General features: G+C 42.6%; 1 protein-coding gene across 1 annotated transcript in view; it reads left to right on the forward strand.

Moving 5' to 3' along the window:
* Positions 1 to 15,862, forward strand: part of ZZEF1 (zinc finger ZZ-type and EF-hand domain containing 1) — a 144,281-nt gene that overhangs the window by 38,723 nt on the left and 89,696 nt on the right. The window contains exons 7-11 of the mRNA XM_056127447.1: positions 1,716 to 1,832; positions 2,999 to 3,177; positions 8,437 to 8,535; positions 11,994 to 12,085; positions 14,866 to 15,014. Coding sequence (XP_055983422.1) covers positions 1,716 to 1,832; positions 2,999 to 3,177; positions 8,437 to 8,535; positions 11,994 to 12,085; positions 14,866 to 15,014 — 636 coding nt within the window. The remainder of the gene's footprint in view (positions 1 to 1,715; positions 1,833 to 2,998; positions 3,178 to 8,436; positions 8,536 to 11,993; positions 12,086 to 14,865; positions 15,015 to 15,862) is intronic.

The raw sequence follows: 15,862 nt of genomic DNA on the forward strand, positions 1-15,862 counted from the left end.
TGGACATACTCAAGGGATCATATGGGATGCTGAGAATCGTACAAGGGTTGGCTGTATGCAAGGCAAGCATGTCATCTACTGTACTATTCCCCCTAGCTACTGCTATTGCTATTAAATAAAACTTTAAAACCTTAACACTGTTTTTAGTACTAGATCTGAAGGGTAATATTTTATTATCCCTTTCCTTGTTGCCTTTTAAAAAAAGTATTTTGGTGGGAATTCATCCAGGGATTCTTTTCCCGTCTCTGATAACAAGAAACGTGATTCCCATCATCTCTCATATATTTATTTGTTTAATCAATCTCTCCATATAAATAGCCTCCTATCACCCCCAGCCCTTTGTCTGTACTCCCTAACCAGTCTTTCTCCAAAACCTTTGCAGGGTTTTGATTAGACATCATGCGGGACAAAAAAAAAAAAAAAAACCGAAAAACATTGAAGCAGGCATTAAGGCTAAGGCCAGAAAACATAGGCAGATGATGGGTGCTGCTTTATTTAGGAGAAAAGAAAACTAATGGAGCCTCTTTTGATACTGTAATCTTAAAGATCTCATGTATAAGATAAACTTCTACTTCGCCACAAACTGTTCTGCCTCTGGGATATATTCTTAGAACTCCAGGGTTTTTCTTTAGAGCATGTATGCCTTCTTTCTGTGGTTACCTGCACTGCACTGTAGCGCTGCACGGTCCTCCCATTGTTCATCAATTTCCTCGAGCGGGCCCAATAACATTTTCATTGTGAGACTTGTTGTTACTGTGTTTGGCATATCGATTACAACATAGGTAGCTTGCCAGGCTTTGCTGTGCGGATTAAATACTCTCAGTAGCTTGCTGGGCTCTCTGAGAGGGGTAGAGGAATCAAACTCAGGTTGGCAGGGTAGGCCTTGTGCAAGGCAAATGCCCTACTGCTGTGCTCCAGCCCCTGTGGTTACCTAAGATAAATATTTGATTCCAGAGAGCTGAGTAAGTATTTGCAGAGAGAAATAGAACTCTGAAAAAAGGCGGGGGGGTGGGTGGTGGGTGGTGGTGGGAGGGAATAAGGAAATTCTATTTTATTTTATTATTTTTTTAAATTTTTGGGTCACACCCGGCAATGCACAGGGGTTATTTCTGGCTCTGCTCTCAGGAATTACCCCTGGCAGTGCTCAGGGGATCATGTAGGATGCTGGGAATTGAACCTGGGTCGGCCGCGTGCAAGGCAAATGCCCTACCAGCTGTGCTATTGCTCCAGCCCCAGGAAATCCTATTAAACTAACAGTACCATGATTCCTGGGGTAAATGGCTGGAATTATTTTTATTATGTGTCAGAATCTCTGTAGGAGCGCTACTCGTTATTGTTTTGTTTTGTAAACCACAACTGACTGTGCTCGGAGTTTACTCCTGATTCTGCTCAGAGATCACTTCTGGCCATACACAGACCATACATGTGGTGTCTGGGATAAACCCTGGGTTGGCCTTGTGCAAGGCAAGCATGCTACCCACTGTCCTATCTCTCCTTCCTCAAATACTGCTTGTTTTTAAGGTAGTAATAAACGTATTGGGGGCTCTTCCAGGGTCAGGACTACACTAGCTCATGATAGGGATCAATGGAGAATTTACTGGTGCCTACTCAAGCAAATCAATGAGTGACAAGTGATACAAGTGAATATGCTTCTCAACAGTTTATGTCTAATAATATGCCTCAGTTTGTTCTAATTTTACATTTTGCATTTCTAGGAAGGCACTCCAGCACATGCCTCCACTTTCCCTCTCACCTGGATCTACAGATTTCTCAACTTTCCTGTCTCCCAATGTTCTAGAGGAAGTGGACAGCTTCCTCATAAGGATAACTAGGTAAAAGCAGGGTTGATGAGGTAAACTGTAAGGGAAATGGATGGTAAATATTCTTTTAACTCATTTAAAACAAAATCAGTCTTAAAAGATCACCACTACAGTTGTTTGTTTTTAAAGGCTGAAGAGAATGTAAAATAATAGTTACTCTTCTAAACTCACTCTTTCATTTAATATCTTGTACCAAGACTTGGCATTGAGGAAGGGTGTCGTTGTCTGGTTCATGTAGAATAGATAGATGTCTCAAAGTCCAGAATGCACACCCTCATAATTAACTCACTTCCTCAGCCCATGACCTTACTCAGCATCTGCCTCTCCTATATACATAGGTATAATTATCTCTTGAACCTTGATATCTTGGTAGAAGAATCACTAACCTTGATACCTTGGTAGAATAATCACTTAGTATGGTTACACTCAGTGTTGTCTTGGGGATCTTAATGTCATTATTACATTAGAGGGCAAATGAGGGTCTGAACCATCTAGCAATTTTAAAATTTTTAACGACCCCAAGCAAGGGGCAGTTGGGATGACTTTCACCCTTTTACAATGCTTAATCAGTGGATTAAGTTCATTACCGCCTTGGGCACTTACAAAGCCACTAAACCATCATCCTGGCCCTTTTTGCTAGGGATCACAGAAATCAGAACTGTCCTGATCACCTCAGCACATACGGGTGGCAGCAGTCTAAATTCACAATCTAACAATTGCCATGCAAGTGCTTTAAGCCATTGCACCATTTTTTGCACCCACCTAATGTGTATATTTTTAAAGGCGGAGAAGAGTGATAGAGAATAAATCTCACATAGATATTTGGTGTTTGAGGAAATAAACCCTAACTCTCTGGCCAACTCATTATCCAAGGCGTCTTAATAAAAGAGTCTTATTTGAATAGATTGTTAATCTTGTTAAAATTGATAGTATTCAATTAATTATGTATAGATGAAATAAGCCTTTACAGGGGAAGGCTGAGAATCAGGAATATAATTTCCCGGACAAACTGAGTTGAATTAGTTTTTCCTTAGATTTTGAAAATATTTTGAAATACTTTAGAACAGCATTTCTGGTAAACATAGAAAGTACAAGGTAGGTGATTAAGTATGTATGGTTTGGGCTCCCTAAATTTTCTCATGTACTTAAGTGAAGAGATTTTTGCTTTTTGTTTGTAGCTGCAGTTCTACCCCCGAGGTAGAGCTGACTCTTCTGGCTTTTGCACTAGCAAGAGGAAGTGTTGCCAAAGTGCTGAATTCTCTGTGTACCATCACTGACCATCTGGACACACACTATGATGCCTTGTCCCTCATCTCATCTATGGCATTAGTCAGGCAAAACCTGCTCCTGAAATACGGTAAATAATCGGCCTGAATGTATCATTAAAAGCGTCATCTGCATAGAACCTTCTGGCATATTGTTGACTTTTCAGTTTGTTTGTGCACTGGATTGTTGTAATTGCTGCATTCTTGGATGAACATATCCTCTTTGATTGGTATTAATGGGGAGAAGGAGATGTTGATTTATTTATGGCAGCACCAACAAAAGAAGACCCAAGTGCTCAGTTAGCTATACTCCTAATATGTCTAGGCCTTACTGCTTTTCCTTAGCTCTCTTTGGTGAAGTATAGAAGTGTTCCATTATAGGCTAGAAGGGTTGGGTGGTTGGAGCACTTCTCACTTATAGCAGGCGAGAACTAGCTCAGACTTGGGACACAAGAAGCTTGTCTTAGGATATATATTCCATGAGGACTGGAGAGATAGTACAGCAACAGGTAAAGCTCTTCCCTTGCATGCAGCCAATCAAGGTATGATTCCCAGTATCCCATATGTCCCCCTGAGCACTGTCAGTTATACCAGGTATAACCCTCTCAAACTATACCCCCACCCGTCTCCAAACAATATATATCCTGGGACTAGAATGATAGTACAGCAGGTAGGGCATTTGCCTTGCACACAGCTGACCCAGGTTTGACCCCTGGTATCCCATACAGTCCCCTGAGCACCACTGGGTAATTCCTGAGTGTAGTGCCAGGAACAACCCCTGAGCATTGCCAGGTGTGACCTCCCCCTCACATTAAAAAAAGAAATCCAAAAAAAATAATGATAACATATATCTTTGGGGGCCTGGGACATATAGCTCAACAGTAGAGTGCTTACCCTGTGAGCCCATGTGAGGCTATGGGTTCATCCCTGGCACTTAAAAAAAGAAAGAAAGAAAGAAAAAAAGAGCATTTGTCTTTGGATCCCCTTACCATCTGGTCCAAAAGGTATGCATAGACATACATGCATACTTGTTGCTGCTTTTCTCATCCTTGTGGTTTTCTACGGGCTGGAGCGATAGCACAGCAGTAGAGCGTTTGCCTTGTGCACGGCCAGCTCAGCCGACCCGGGGTCGATTCCTCCGCCCCTCTCAGAGAGCCTGGCAAGCTACCAAGAGTGTCTCGCCCACACGGCAAAGCCTGGCAAGGTACCCGTAACGTATTTGATGTGCCAAACACAGTAACAACAAGTCTCACAATGGAGGTGTTACTAGGCCTGCTCGAGCAAATTGATGAACAACGGGAGGACAGTGCTGCAGCACAGTGATTTTCTGCACACCCAGTATGGTGTCCAATTCTTCTTACCTTCCAGATAGCTAGAGTTTTCTCATTTGCCATACTAACCTTTAGTGGTACCTTTGCCTTAATATATACCTTACCTTAATATGACTAATATTATTATGATTAATGCTATAGTAATAATACTAGTCTCGGCTGATTTTTATTTTCATATTTACCATTGTTAACATTTTAGACTAACAGTTTTTTTTTGGTTTTTTTTTTTGTTTTTGTTTTTTTTTTTTGCTTTTTGGGTCACACCCGGCAATGCTCAGGAAGTACTCCTGGCTCTGCACTCAGGAAGTACTCTTGGCAGTGCTTTGGGGATCATGTGGGATATCAGTGATCGAACCCGGGTTGACCATGTGCAAGGCAAATGCCTAACCTACTGTACCATCACTTCGGCCCTAGGGTTTAGTATTTCAGAATTTTCTAGATTTAGCTTCGCATGTCTATATATGTATAATTGCTACCACTTCCTCCTCCAAAGCTGCAGTCCATTCCCATCCCACAACCAAGAAAACCCTTCCCTTCGTTCTTCCCATGAGGCTTCACACTGTTCTCTTGTGACCACTATAGTTTTCACCAAGCCTAGAAATTAGTTGTGTGTGTGTGTGTGTTTTTTTTTTTTTTCTGAATTTTCCAAGCAGTGCTCAGGAGACTCTGAGCAGCCTCCCAGGATTTCTTAGATGACTAGACCAGTATCTTTTTTTCCCCCTTTTTAATGATTCACCATGAGGCACCATAACAGAGCTTTCATGTTTGAACTTCCATCATACAGTCATCAAACACCCATCCCTTCCCCAGTGCACGTTTTCCACCACCAAAGTCCCCAGTATTCTCCCTCCCCCATTCCACACCTGCCCCTGCCTGCGTGGCAGATAATTCACATACTACTCTCTTTCTCTACTTTGGTTACCTTCGATATTTGAGCCCAGCCTCACCACCGCTCATATCTGCCGAAAATGTAATGCTAGACAATGTGTTTTACATTGTTTGTTGTGGGTACAGTATAATGTTGCATAGCCGCAAGAGTGGCCACGCGCTCTAGGAATTCTAAAATTTTAATAATTAGGGTCTGGAGAGATCGCTGCAGCAAGTTGCTCGGGTCCGAGATTCGTTTGTGTGTCTCTGGATCATGGGATGTGGGAGCTTAAGTTGATGGTGGCTATATGTGGGCGTCATCTCAGAGTCCCATTGGGGTGGGGGGAAGGAGAAGGGCCAACTCCTCCTGTCCCATGAGGCCTTGACCAGACTGGTATTTGAGGACACAAGGATGCAGTGCTAGTTGGGCACTGTGTTATTCAAACCACATTGGTGGTGCTCATGGTCACCAGAGCTACATTACCCCAGAGGGTGTGGCCCCCAAACAAAAATAACAAGAAGCTGAGGTTAGTTGGCTTCTCTCTCTGTCACCAGTTTTATTTTCTTGACAGCATTTCTTTTTCCTTTAACTATTCATATTTAATATGAGTGTAACGAACAAGTAATCTCTCCCTTATTTCACTTAGCATGATCACCTCAAGAGTCATCTGTTTTGTCTTCAGAGGCAAAATTCCTTATTTTTCATGGCAGAGTGGTATTCCTCATATGCCACAGCAACTTCTTCCATTTGTCTGTCTCAGGGCATTTAGGTTGATTTCATGTTTAGGCTGTTGTGAATGCTGCTTCTATGAATAGAGAAGCATATATCCTTTAGAATTTGTGTCTGTGGATGCTTCAGATAAAAATATTTAGGAGTGATATTAAGGGAAGATATGAAATTTCCACTTTTTTAAAATTTATAATATTTTGGGCCATACCTAGCGGCACTCAGAGACTATTTCCAGTTCTGTACTTGGGAGGGTCACTTCTGGCAGTGCTTTGGGGACCATGCAGTGTCAAGGATAGAACCTGGGATTCCAGCATGCAGAATTTGCATTCAGCCTCTCAAGCTGTCTTTCCAAATGTTTTGACATAGACCGTTCTAATGTGTTTGAATTGATAAAACTGTAGTTATTTTTGTTGTTTTGTTTTGGGGATGTACCCAGCAGTACTCAAGGCTTACTCCTGGTTCTATGCTCAAGGGTCATGCCTGTTGGTGCTCAGGGGACCATATGTGGTGCTGGGGATCATACCCAGGTCCACCATGTATAGGGCAAGCACCCTGCCTGCTCTATTAGCTCTTTGGCCCCAACTATTAGTAGTTTTGATTTACACTTCCCTAACAGTAAATTATGTTGAAAGTTTTCTCATGTATCTGTGGGGCACATGAAAATTTTTTCATGAACTTTCTGTAACAGAGTCAACTCAATTCTTCTGCCCATTTATTTTAGGGGCTGCTTGTTTTTTTTTTTTTCTTGTTAATTTTTGTGAGTTCTTTATATTTTGGGGATATTAACTCCTTGTCAGATGTATGATATAAAGCACCAGAGCTCTTTTTCTTTTTAAGTATTTTTGGAGGGCTGTTGTGTGTTTTGGACACCCCTAGCTGTTCTCATCTAGGGTTGCTCCAGGAAGTATTTTGGGGACCACATGTGGTGTCACAGGTCAAAGCAGAGTCAAACACATGCAAGGCAACCACCTTAACCTCTGTACTATCTCTTCAGCTCTGTTTTTTATTTATCTATTTATATAGTTATTCTCATATGACCAGCTTACTCCCGGCACTGTGTACAGGGATAACTCTTGGTCCACCTGACTGCTTAGCTGATCTCTTCAATCAATGCCCCTTTGTTCCTCTCCATTTTCTTGCTGCAGTCATCCTCCTTCAGAGAATGAGTCTCTCAGGCATATCAGACTGTGAGCTTTCTCCCTCCCCCTTTTCTATAATATATAATTGTTTTCTGGTTATGCATTTGGGTGGAGTTTTGTTTCTGAAATCTATTCTGCAAGTTTTCTGTAAAAATCAGATAATTTGGAGGTGTCCTATGGCCTCATTTGTGGCCACATGCTTCAGGAGCAATCGAACAGGGATGGTTCATTGGCTTGGTGTCTCTTCAGATTTGTCATGAAGTTGTGAAGGTGGGCCTGTTTATATGCTGGAGGCTGCAGGGAATGGGTGAGGCTGCTGGGGCTTCTGGCAGAATTTTCATCCAAACACCAGTGTACCTGGGAATTTCATTGCTTGGCAACTCTTCTGAGATTATTGTAAAGCAGTGAAGCTGAACTGTGCCAGAGGTTTTGGTTGTAGGTATGACTGGAGGAGGCTCTAGCAGGGCAGGAGTTAGATGGCACCTCTCCCCTGCCCCAAGCCCCAAAGAATGCCCCAGAGTTTTAGTGCAAAGAAGACCATTGTACCTGGGACTTTCATTGACTTGAGATCTCTTCCAGGATTGTGGAGTGTGGGTGTGGCTTCTGGGGCGTCTGACAGTATGGGAGGTAGGGATTGGGGGCAGGGGTAGGGGGTTGAGGAAAGTTGCCTGCCCCCACTCTGAGAAGGTCCCAGTCTTTTCGGGCTAGTTTTTGTTTCTGAGAGCTAGGAGTTCTCCTTTGGGGATGTAAAAGAATTATGCCTTTAAAAAATTTTTGGTTTGCAACCCACATCTAGTGTTGGTCAGAGTCAGTTCCTGGGTCTATGCTCAGGAGAGATTCCTGGAAATGCTCAGGGGTCATATGCAGTGCCAGGGATCAAAACCAGGTTGGTAAACACCTTACTAGCTGTATTATGTCTCTGGCCTTAAAAGTTACACCATTTTTGAAAAACTTCTTTTAGTTTTGTTTGTTTTTTGTTTTTTTGCTTTTTGGGTCACACCCGGCGACGCACAGGGATTACTCCTGGCTCATGCACTCAGGAATTACTCCTGGCTGTGCTCAGGGAACCATATGGAATGCTGGGAATTGAACCCGGGTCAGCTGCATGTAAGGCAACCGCCCTACCCTCTGTGCTACCACTCCAGCCCCTCTTTTAGTTTTTAAACATGTAAATTTTCAGTAAGTTTTGTAGGTTGTCATAAGTACTCTTATTTCCCCAGATGCGCTGGCTATTTTTCATATTTTGTAGACTTGCTTTAGACTCTTTCTCATTTCTTTGATCAGGTAAACCTCTTCAGTTGACTCTTCAGGCTTGTGATGTCAAAGGGAAAGAAGAAAAATCAGGACCTGAAAACCTCCTTGTTGAACCATGGACAAGAGATGGTAAGTAGTAGATCTGTTCAGTTTTTTGTTTGTTTGTTTGTTTGTTTGTTTCCTGTCTTTAGTGAATGAAAAAGAAATATAGGGTACTCACTGGATATGTGTGACATCTCACACTAGTATTTGAAATGCTTTTAATATGCAGCTTTCACTTGAGGGATCCTTCAATTGACAATGCTTTCTGAACCACCACTGAGATTTTCTTATAGCACTATAGTATGTCTAGGTGTTAGTCACCTGTACTAACACAAAAGTACTTGATAGGCTACAGTTTTGAAAAGGATACTTCCCTTGAATATAGAAACTTAAAACACCATCAAATGGAGTGTTCGGGATTGAACCCAGGTCAGCCACATGCAAGGCAAGCACCCTACTTGATATAATAAATCTCTGGCCCAAGTTACACCATTTTAAATATAGTTTGTCTTTTTGTTGTATTAAGTATGAAGAAACTAAGTAGACGCCTGGAGTACATGGCTTTATATGCTGAAGGCTTTTTTCCTCCTTTGGGATGTGTTTATGAGTCTCTTCCTCATCTATCCTTTTGACCAGCCATCTAGACTCCTGCATTTGATGCATTCTGCTCCTGTACTTCTCTAAATATTGCCTATTCAGTCAAGAAAATAGACTATTTCAGCAATTATCAAACATTGAAAGGAACTTCTCTCAGTGCTTTGAGTTTAGTTATTCTCTTGATTTTCCTAATAGTGATAACAGTCCAACAGTCTTCATGGGTTTTCAATGGCTATCACTTAAAAAAATTTTTAATGGAATTTCTGTGAATTACAAAGTTATTCATGATTGAGTTTCAGGCATACAATGTTCCAGCACCCTTCCCTTTACCAGTGTCCACTTCCTCCCACCAATTTCCCCAGTTTTCCTCTACCCTTTTTCCTGCCTCAATGACAAGTGCTATTTTCTTCTTCTTTTTTATCTCCTCTCCCTGATCCTCCTTTCAGGCACTGTGGTTTATAGTACTGTTACTGATGAGATATCATGAATGTCACTTTACTCACTGACTATCCTCTGTTCTATTTCCTGGATTCTTCTTAGCAACTTCTGAAGTAAAGGCTTTTGGGAAAATAAACTTTTCCCTGTCACACTTCCACTCTTTGGTATCTGTTAAACAATTATTATCTTTCCCTGAGTATCTCAGCCTCTGCAGGCTTTCCTTTATATTATCCATCCCCTGGCACATTAAAGGCCTTTGTATTTGACTGAATCCCCTGCTCTCAAAGTGAATGGGTGGGATTGGGAAGAGATGGTAGCAGCTTTCTTCCCTCTCCCATCTTGTCAACCTAAGAAAGGCAAGACCACTCTGCCAAAGAAATATTCTTTTTTAGGGCTGAAGAGATAGTATAGAGGGCAAGGCATTTGCTTTGCATTCCATCTCTGACATCCTGTATGGTCCCCTGACCCTGCCAGGAGTGATTCCTGAGTGCAGAGCCAGGAGTTGCACCTGAGCATCTCCAGGTGTGGCTCAGAAACAAAACAAGCAAAAAAGAAACATAATTTTTATTTGCTTTTGGACCACACCCAGCATGTGCAGGAAATAGTTCTTGCTCAGGAGACCACATAAAATGCCAGGGATCGAATCTTGGGTAGTCTCATGCAGTGCTAGCACAAACCTACTATCTCTCTGTGGGATTGGGATTTTTTTGACTTAGGCATGCGAGGTAGGTTCTTCCTATATGGGGATGGATCTTGGGCCACACCAAGCAGTACTCATCAGCTACTCTAGACTCAATGCTTAGGGTATCATACAGTACTAGTGATTGAATCTGAACCCAGGTCTTCTGCATGCAAAGCATGTGCTCCATCCTTTCGATCTGTCTCCCCTGACCAATATATAGCTCTTTTAATGCTGTTATAAATAGAAAGTTCATAACTATCCATAAATAAGTTCTATAGCTACTAGAAACATTGGCAAGCTTTTAGACTTGATATGATTTGCATATGTTGTTGTTCTTCCTGTGTCTTTGTTTTGCAGATTTATCTCCCTGCCTTCCTTCTGCCTTGGATGAATGGGTTTTGTAAATCTATTTGTTGTTGTAGATTTATTATTTTGTTGTGAATGGTTGCCTGGAAGCAATTCAGTTTATTCTGGTCTCCCTTTACCACCTGCCATTTCCGTTCTTACAACTCAGTTTAAATTTTAGTCTTACTCCACTGGAAAAATGAACCTAGGAGATAGGTAGGACAGGGGATAATCTTCACAGGCAGACTATTGCTTTTGGAAGAGTGATTTGCTTTCTACACCATGTCAGAGTAGGAGTTAATTTGCTTTTTGGGTCACACCCAGTGATGCTCAGGGGTTACTCCTGGCTCTGTGCTCAAGAGTTACTCCTGGTGTTGCTTGAGGGACCATATGGGATGCTGAGAATTGAACCCTGGTCAGCTTTGTGCAAGGCAAATGCCCTGCCCACTATACTATCGCTCCAGCCCCGCAGTAGGAGTTCTTTGAAAATGATATTTATTTTTTGTCACTTCTGTTCATGGGGCTGTACCCAGCTGTCACTTAGGCCACATCCACTGGTGCCAGGATTGAATGTGGATCTCACATATAGACAACATGTACTCTATCACTTCAACCACATCCCCATTCCTGGTCTAGTATTTCATTTTCTTTTTAGGGAATGAGGGTTATTGAGCCACACCCAGCAGTGGTCAGTGATTGCTCCTTTCCTGTGCTCAGGAATGACCCCTAGCATTGGTCAAGGAATCATGTTGTGCCAGTGATTTGAACCAAGGTCATAACCAGTGCAGCTGCATGCTACTATCCCTCCTATACTATCTCTCTGCCTCAGTGTTCTGGTATTTTAAAGGTATTCTGGGACTGTTGGTTGAGCTAAAGTGGTAGATTTATTACATTTTTAAAATCTGTGATCTCTTAGTATGAGATACTCGGTTTGGTGGAGTGGGACTTTATATCAAATGCAACTTTGTTACAAGTTGATATTTAAAAAATATCCAAGAATAGGTAGCACATAGGGGTTTTTTGTTTTGTTTTGTTTTGTTTTTTACTTTTTCAGCTTTATTTAAACCTTTTCAAAAACTAAAGTTGAAGGAAGTTGAATCTGGCTTATGGTCAGTTACCTAGAGATGTATTAGTGGGCAACATCTGTCCAGAGTGGAAGATTTTTCCACTTTCCACAAAAGTACCAGATAGAATAGTTACCCTGGGGCAGGAAAGATAGTACAGCAGGTAGATGTTTGCCTTGCATGCAGCAGATCCAGGTTTCCCCAGCATCCTGTATGGTTCTCCCAGCACTGCCAGGAATAATTCCTGAATGCAGAACCAGTAGTAACCCCCTGAACACTCCTGGGTGTGGCCCAGAAACAACAACAAAAATAGTTACCCTCTGTCTTATTTCAAAGAATATAGCTTATTTTTATTGAACTTATTCCTAGGGTCATAACAAATGCATCAGTAATCTTAACTTTATTTTTCCTTTTTATAGGTTTTCTTACAGAGACTGGAAAAACCAGAGCAAGTACTATTTTTTCTACAGGAACTGACTCTGCCATCCAAGTTACACAGATCAGAATTATGGTAATTCTCATGCTACCTTCTTTAAGCATTAATACAGTTTGTTGTTTACTTTTTGGGGGGCACAGGGTTCAGAGGCTACTCCTTACTCTGTGCTCCAGGGTCACGCCTGGCAGTGCTCAGGGGTGGTGCTGAGGATCAAACTGGAGTCAGTGGCATGTAAAACAAGCACCTTAACCCCTATACTCCAGCCCCAGTGCTGCTATTGTTAAAAAGTGAAATTCTTTTTAGATTGCTAGAGAGAATTCGAATACTTTCGAATTTAACAAAAAGTATTCGTAACGCCCACCTGTCCTTTGCCAAGTACAAGACCAAGATGACTGCCCTCCGATGTCCTGATGGATCTATCACATCCTCCAGAACGGCAATGAAGAAGATTATCCATGACTTCTACTCAAATCTCTTCGATAGCCATGTCCACTTGCCGACATACCAAATTCCACAGGATGGATATGTCGTTCCCAACGTTCTCCCTTCCGAAATCCGACATGCCATTTTGTTGGTAAAGAAACGAACAGCACCCGGCCCAGACAAGGTCAGACCTGAACACCTGAAGAACCTGCCATCAGTACTCATCAATACACTGGCTCGGCTCTTCACACGCTACCTGTCTGAATGCAAGGTTCCGTCCCAATGGAAAACCAGTAGGACCGTACTACTGTTCAAGAAGGGAGACATCCATGACATTGGCAACTATTGCCCGATCTGCCTATTGTCTGTCATCTACAAGTTGTTCACTCGAGTCATCCTAAATAGGATTGGCAAAACACTAGATGAAGGAAAACCATGCGAGCAAGCCGGGTTCCGCAAAGGATTCAGCACCATCGACCATATCCACACGATAACCAAGCTCATTGAGATTTCTCGGGAGTTCAAGATGCCGCTCTGTCTAACGTTCATTGATTTAAAGAAGGCTTTTGATTCTGTTGAGACAGAAGCGGTCATTGAAGCCCTAGCCAATCAGGGCATTCAAGCCCAATACATCAGGATCCTCCGTGAGCTGTATTGCGGATTCACTACCAGGATCTCACCATTCTACAAAGAAGTGATCGTTGATGTCAAGAGAGGGGTGCGGCAGGGTGATACCATTTCATCGAAACTCTTCAGTGCCACCCTCGAGAACATCATGCGACGACTAGAATAGGAAGGAATGGGAGTGAAGATAGATGGTCGGCAACTACACCACCTCCGCTTTGCTGATGACATTGTTTTAATAACACCAAACATCAGCCAAGCGGCACAAATGCTGGCCGACTTTGACCGTGAGTGTGGAAAGGTAGGACTACAGCTGAATCTTACGAAGACAATGTTTATGAGAAACAGCCTCGTTTCTGATGCCCTATTCGCTCTCAATGGAACGACCATCTCCGAATGCAACAGCTATGTGTACCTAGGTCGAGAAGTCAATATGACAAATGACCTGGCACTCGAGCTGCGCAGGAGGAAGAGAGTGGCTTGGAACACCTTCAAGAATGTCGAAGAAATAGCTAAGAGGACGAAGAACCTCCGGCTCCGGGCACATCTCTTTGATTCCACTGTTCTTCCTGCATTAACATATGCCTCAGAGACCTGGGCCCTACACAAACAAGTTGAGAATACTATTCAGGTCTCCCAAAGAAGAATAGAAAGAGCTATGCTTGGAATATCACGTTTCACTCAAATGAGAGAAAGAATCTGGAGTTCCGACATCCATCGACGATCAAGAATCAGAGACGCTGTCTCGTTTTCCAAGGCATCAAAAATCAGATGGGCTGGTCACGTAATGAGATTTAGAGGCTGTTACCAACTGGATTCCACGGGATGTCAAAAGACTGCGTGGCCGCCCACCTACCAGATGGTCAGACTTCTTCAAGATCATGAATGATCGGTTTGAAGCTCTTCATGTTCCTAGAGCGAACAGACGCCATTGGGCTACACTAGCACGCGACGGGGACAAATGGAGATGTTACTGGCGCCCGCTCGAGCAAGTCGACGATTAACGGGAAGTTAAGTGATTAAGAGAGAATTCAAAGAGCTATAGCTCGTGCCTGGTGTACACAGAGCCACAGATTCAATTCCTGGCACCACCTGACCTCCCTGACACTACTGTGTAGCCCACATACTGGCTATGGTGCCCCCTACACCTAAAAAACAAACAAAAAAATCCCAAAAACCAAAATGGGGGTCGGAGAGATAGTACAACAAGTAGGATACTTGCCCTGCATGTGGCCAACCGGTGTTCAGTTCCTAGTACCACATATGGTACACCCAGCCCTGCCAGGAGTGATCCCTGAGCACAGAACCAGGAGTAAACCCGAAGCACTGCTGTGTATAGCTCAAACTCCAAACAAACAAAATAGGATTGCTTTTTAGAAGTCCAAGTCTTTTTTATTTTTTAAATTTTTTGGACCCTATAGAATTAGAGGCTTACTCCTGGTCCTGTGCTTAGGAATCACTTCTGGCAGGGATTGGGGTACTACAAGTCATTCTGGAGGATCAATCTGGGTTGGCTGCATGCCAGGCAAGCACCCTATCCACTATATTATCGCTCCAGTCCCCCAGCTCTATTTTGTCATTTGTCATTTAGTGGTTGTTTGCTTTCTGAGACCTGTAACAGGCCAGGGGCACAGAGATGAACAAATAAAGTCTACGAATGGTGTGAATATAAGGATTAAGAAAAGTAAGAAATCATTTTTTGAGAAGCTTTAAGCTATTTGAATTTAGCAAAATTTGGAAATACTGTTGCCACAAAAGTTGTGATCCTTAGATCCTTTGATGTACTTTATCTGGATCTCTTTTTTAAGGTTCGACGTGGGGGCATTGGTGCCCAGTGTGGATTGGTGTTTGCTTATAATTCATCTTCTGATAAATTTCATGCAGAAGAACATTTCAAAAGGTTTGAAAAATATGACAAATGGAAGCTTCAGGAGTTCAGGCAATTTGTAAAAAGGAGGTAAGGAACAATAAAAATATAGTTAGTAAAATTATATAAATCCTCTTACTGGCAAAATAGTTGTATCTTTATAGAAAAAGTACAACTAACCCTGTCCTTATAAACACCTTTTTTTATATACTACTGTACTTTTTAGCAGTACATATGAAGATGTGTTTTGGGGGGATAGTTATGGAGGTATGTAGGCCCCATAGAGTTGTGGTCAGGGGCTATTCCTGGCTCTGTGTTCAGGGGTGACTCCTGGCAATGCTCAAGAACCATGTGTGATGCTGGGGATTCACACTGGGCCAGTGGGTTGCACAGCAAGTGCTTAAATCCCTGTACTGTCTTTCCAGCCCTTTTTGTTTATAAGAATTTTTTCATAAACTCTTTCTCAGTCCCTTCTGTGACCAGGTACACACGTCTTTAAACTGCCTGGGTAGGGGCCGGGGAGATAGCTCAGCAGCAAAACTCATACCTTGTATGCATGAGATATAAGTTTTTCCCCAGCGCTGGAAAAAAAAAAAGCAAATACTCCTAAGCACCATCAGGTGACCCTATGGTCTGTGACACTGCAGAGTCAAAGCAGCTCCACATCTTCAGGCCTGAGCATTGAACTCCCAGCCTGGCTGGCCAAATATTACCAGGACTGGACCCCAAGTTCCCGAGAACTGCTCGAGAGAACTGAAACTAATGACTGGGAATTGGGCCAGGGATGTAGCTCAGGCACAAAGCAGCCTTGGACATCTGAGTCCCTAGGTTTAATCTCCAGTACCACCACCCAAAGAGATCGATAGATGCTTTGCATTGTGGGAAGCCTTCGGTCTTCAGTCTTACATAGTAACTGGTAAATTTACTCTTGCCCCAAT

The sequence above is a fragment of the Sorex fumeus genome, unplaced genomic scaffold (assembly GCF_029834395.1).
Source record: "Sorex fumeus unplaced genomic scaffold, SorFum_2.1 ptg000063l, whole genome shotgun sequence".
Taxonomy (NCBI): Eukaryota; Metazoa; Chordata; class Mammalia; order Eulipotyphla; family Soricidae; genus Sorex; species Sorex fumeus.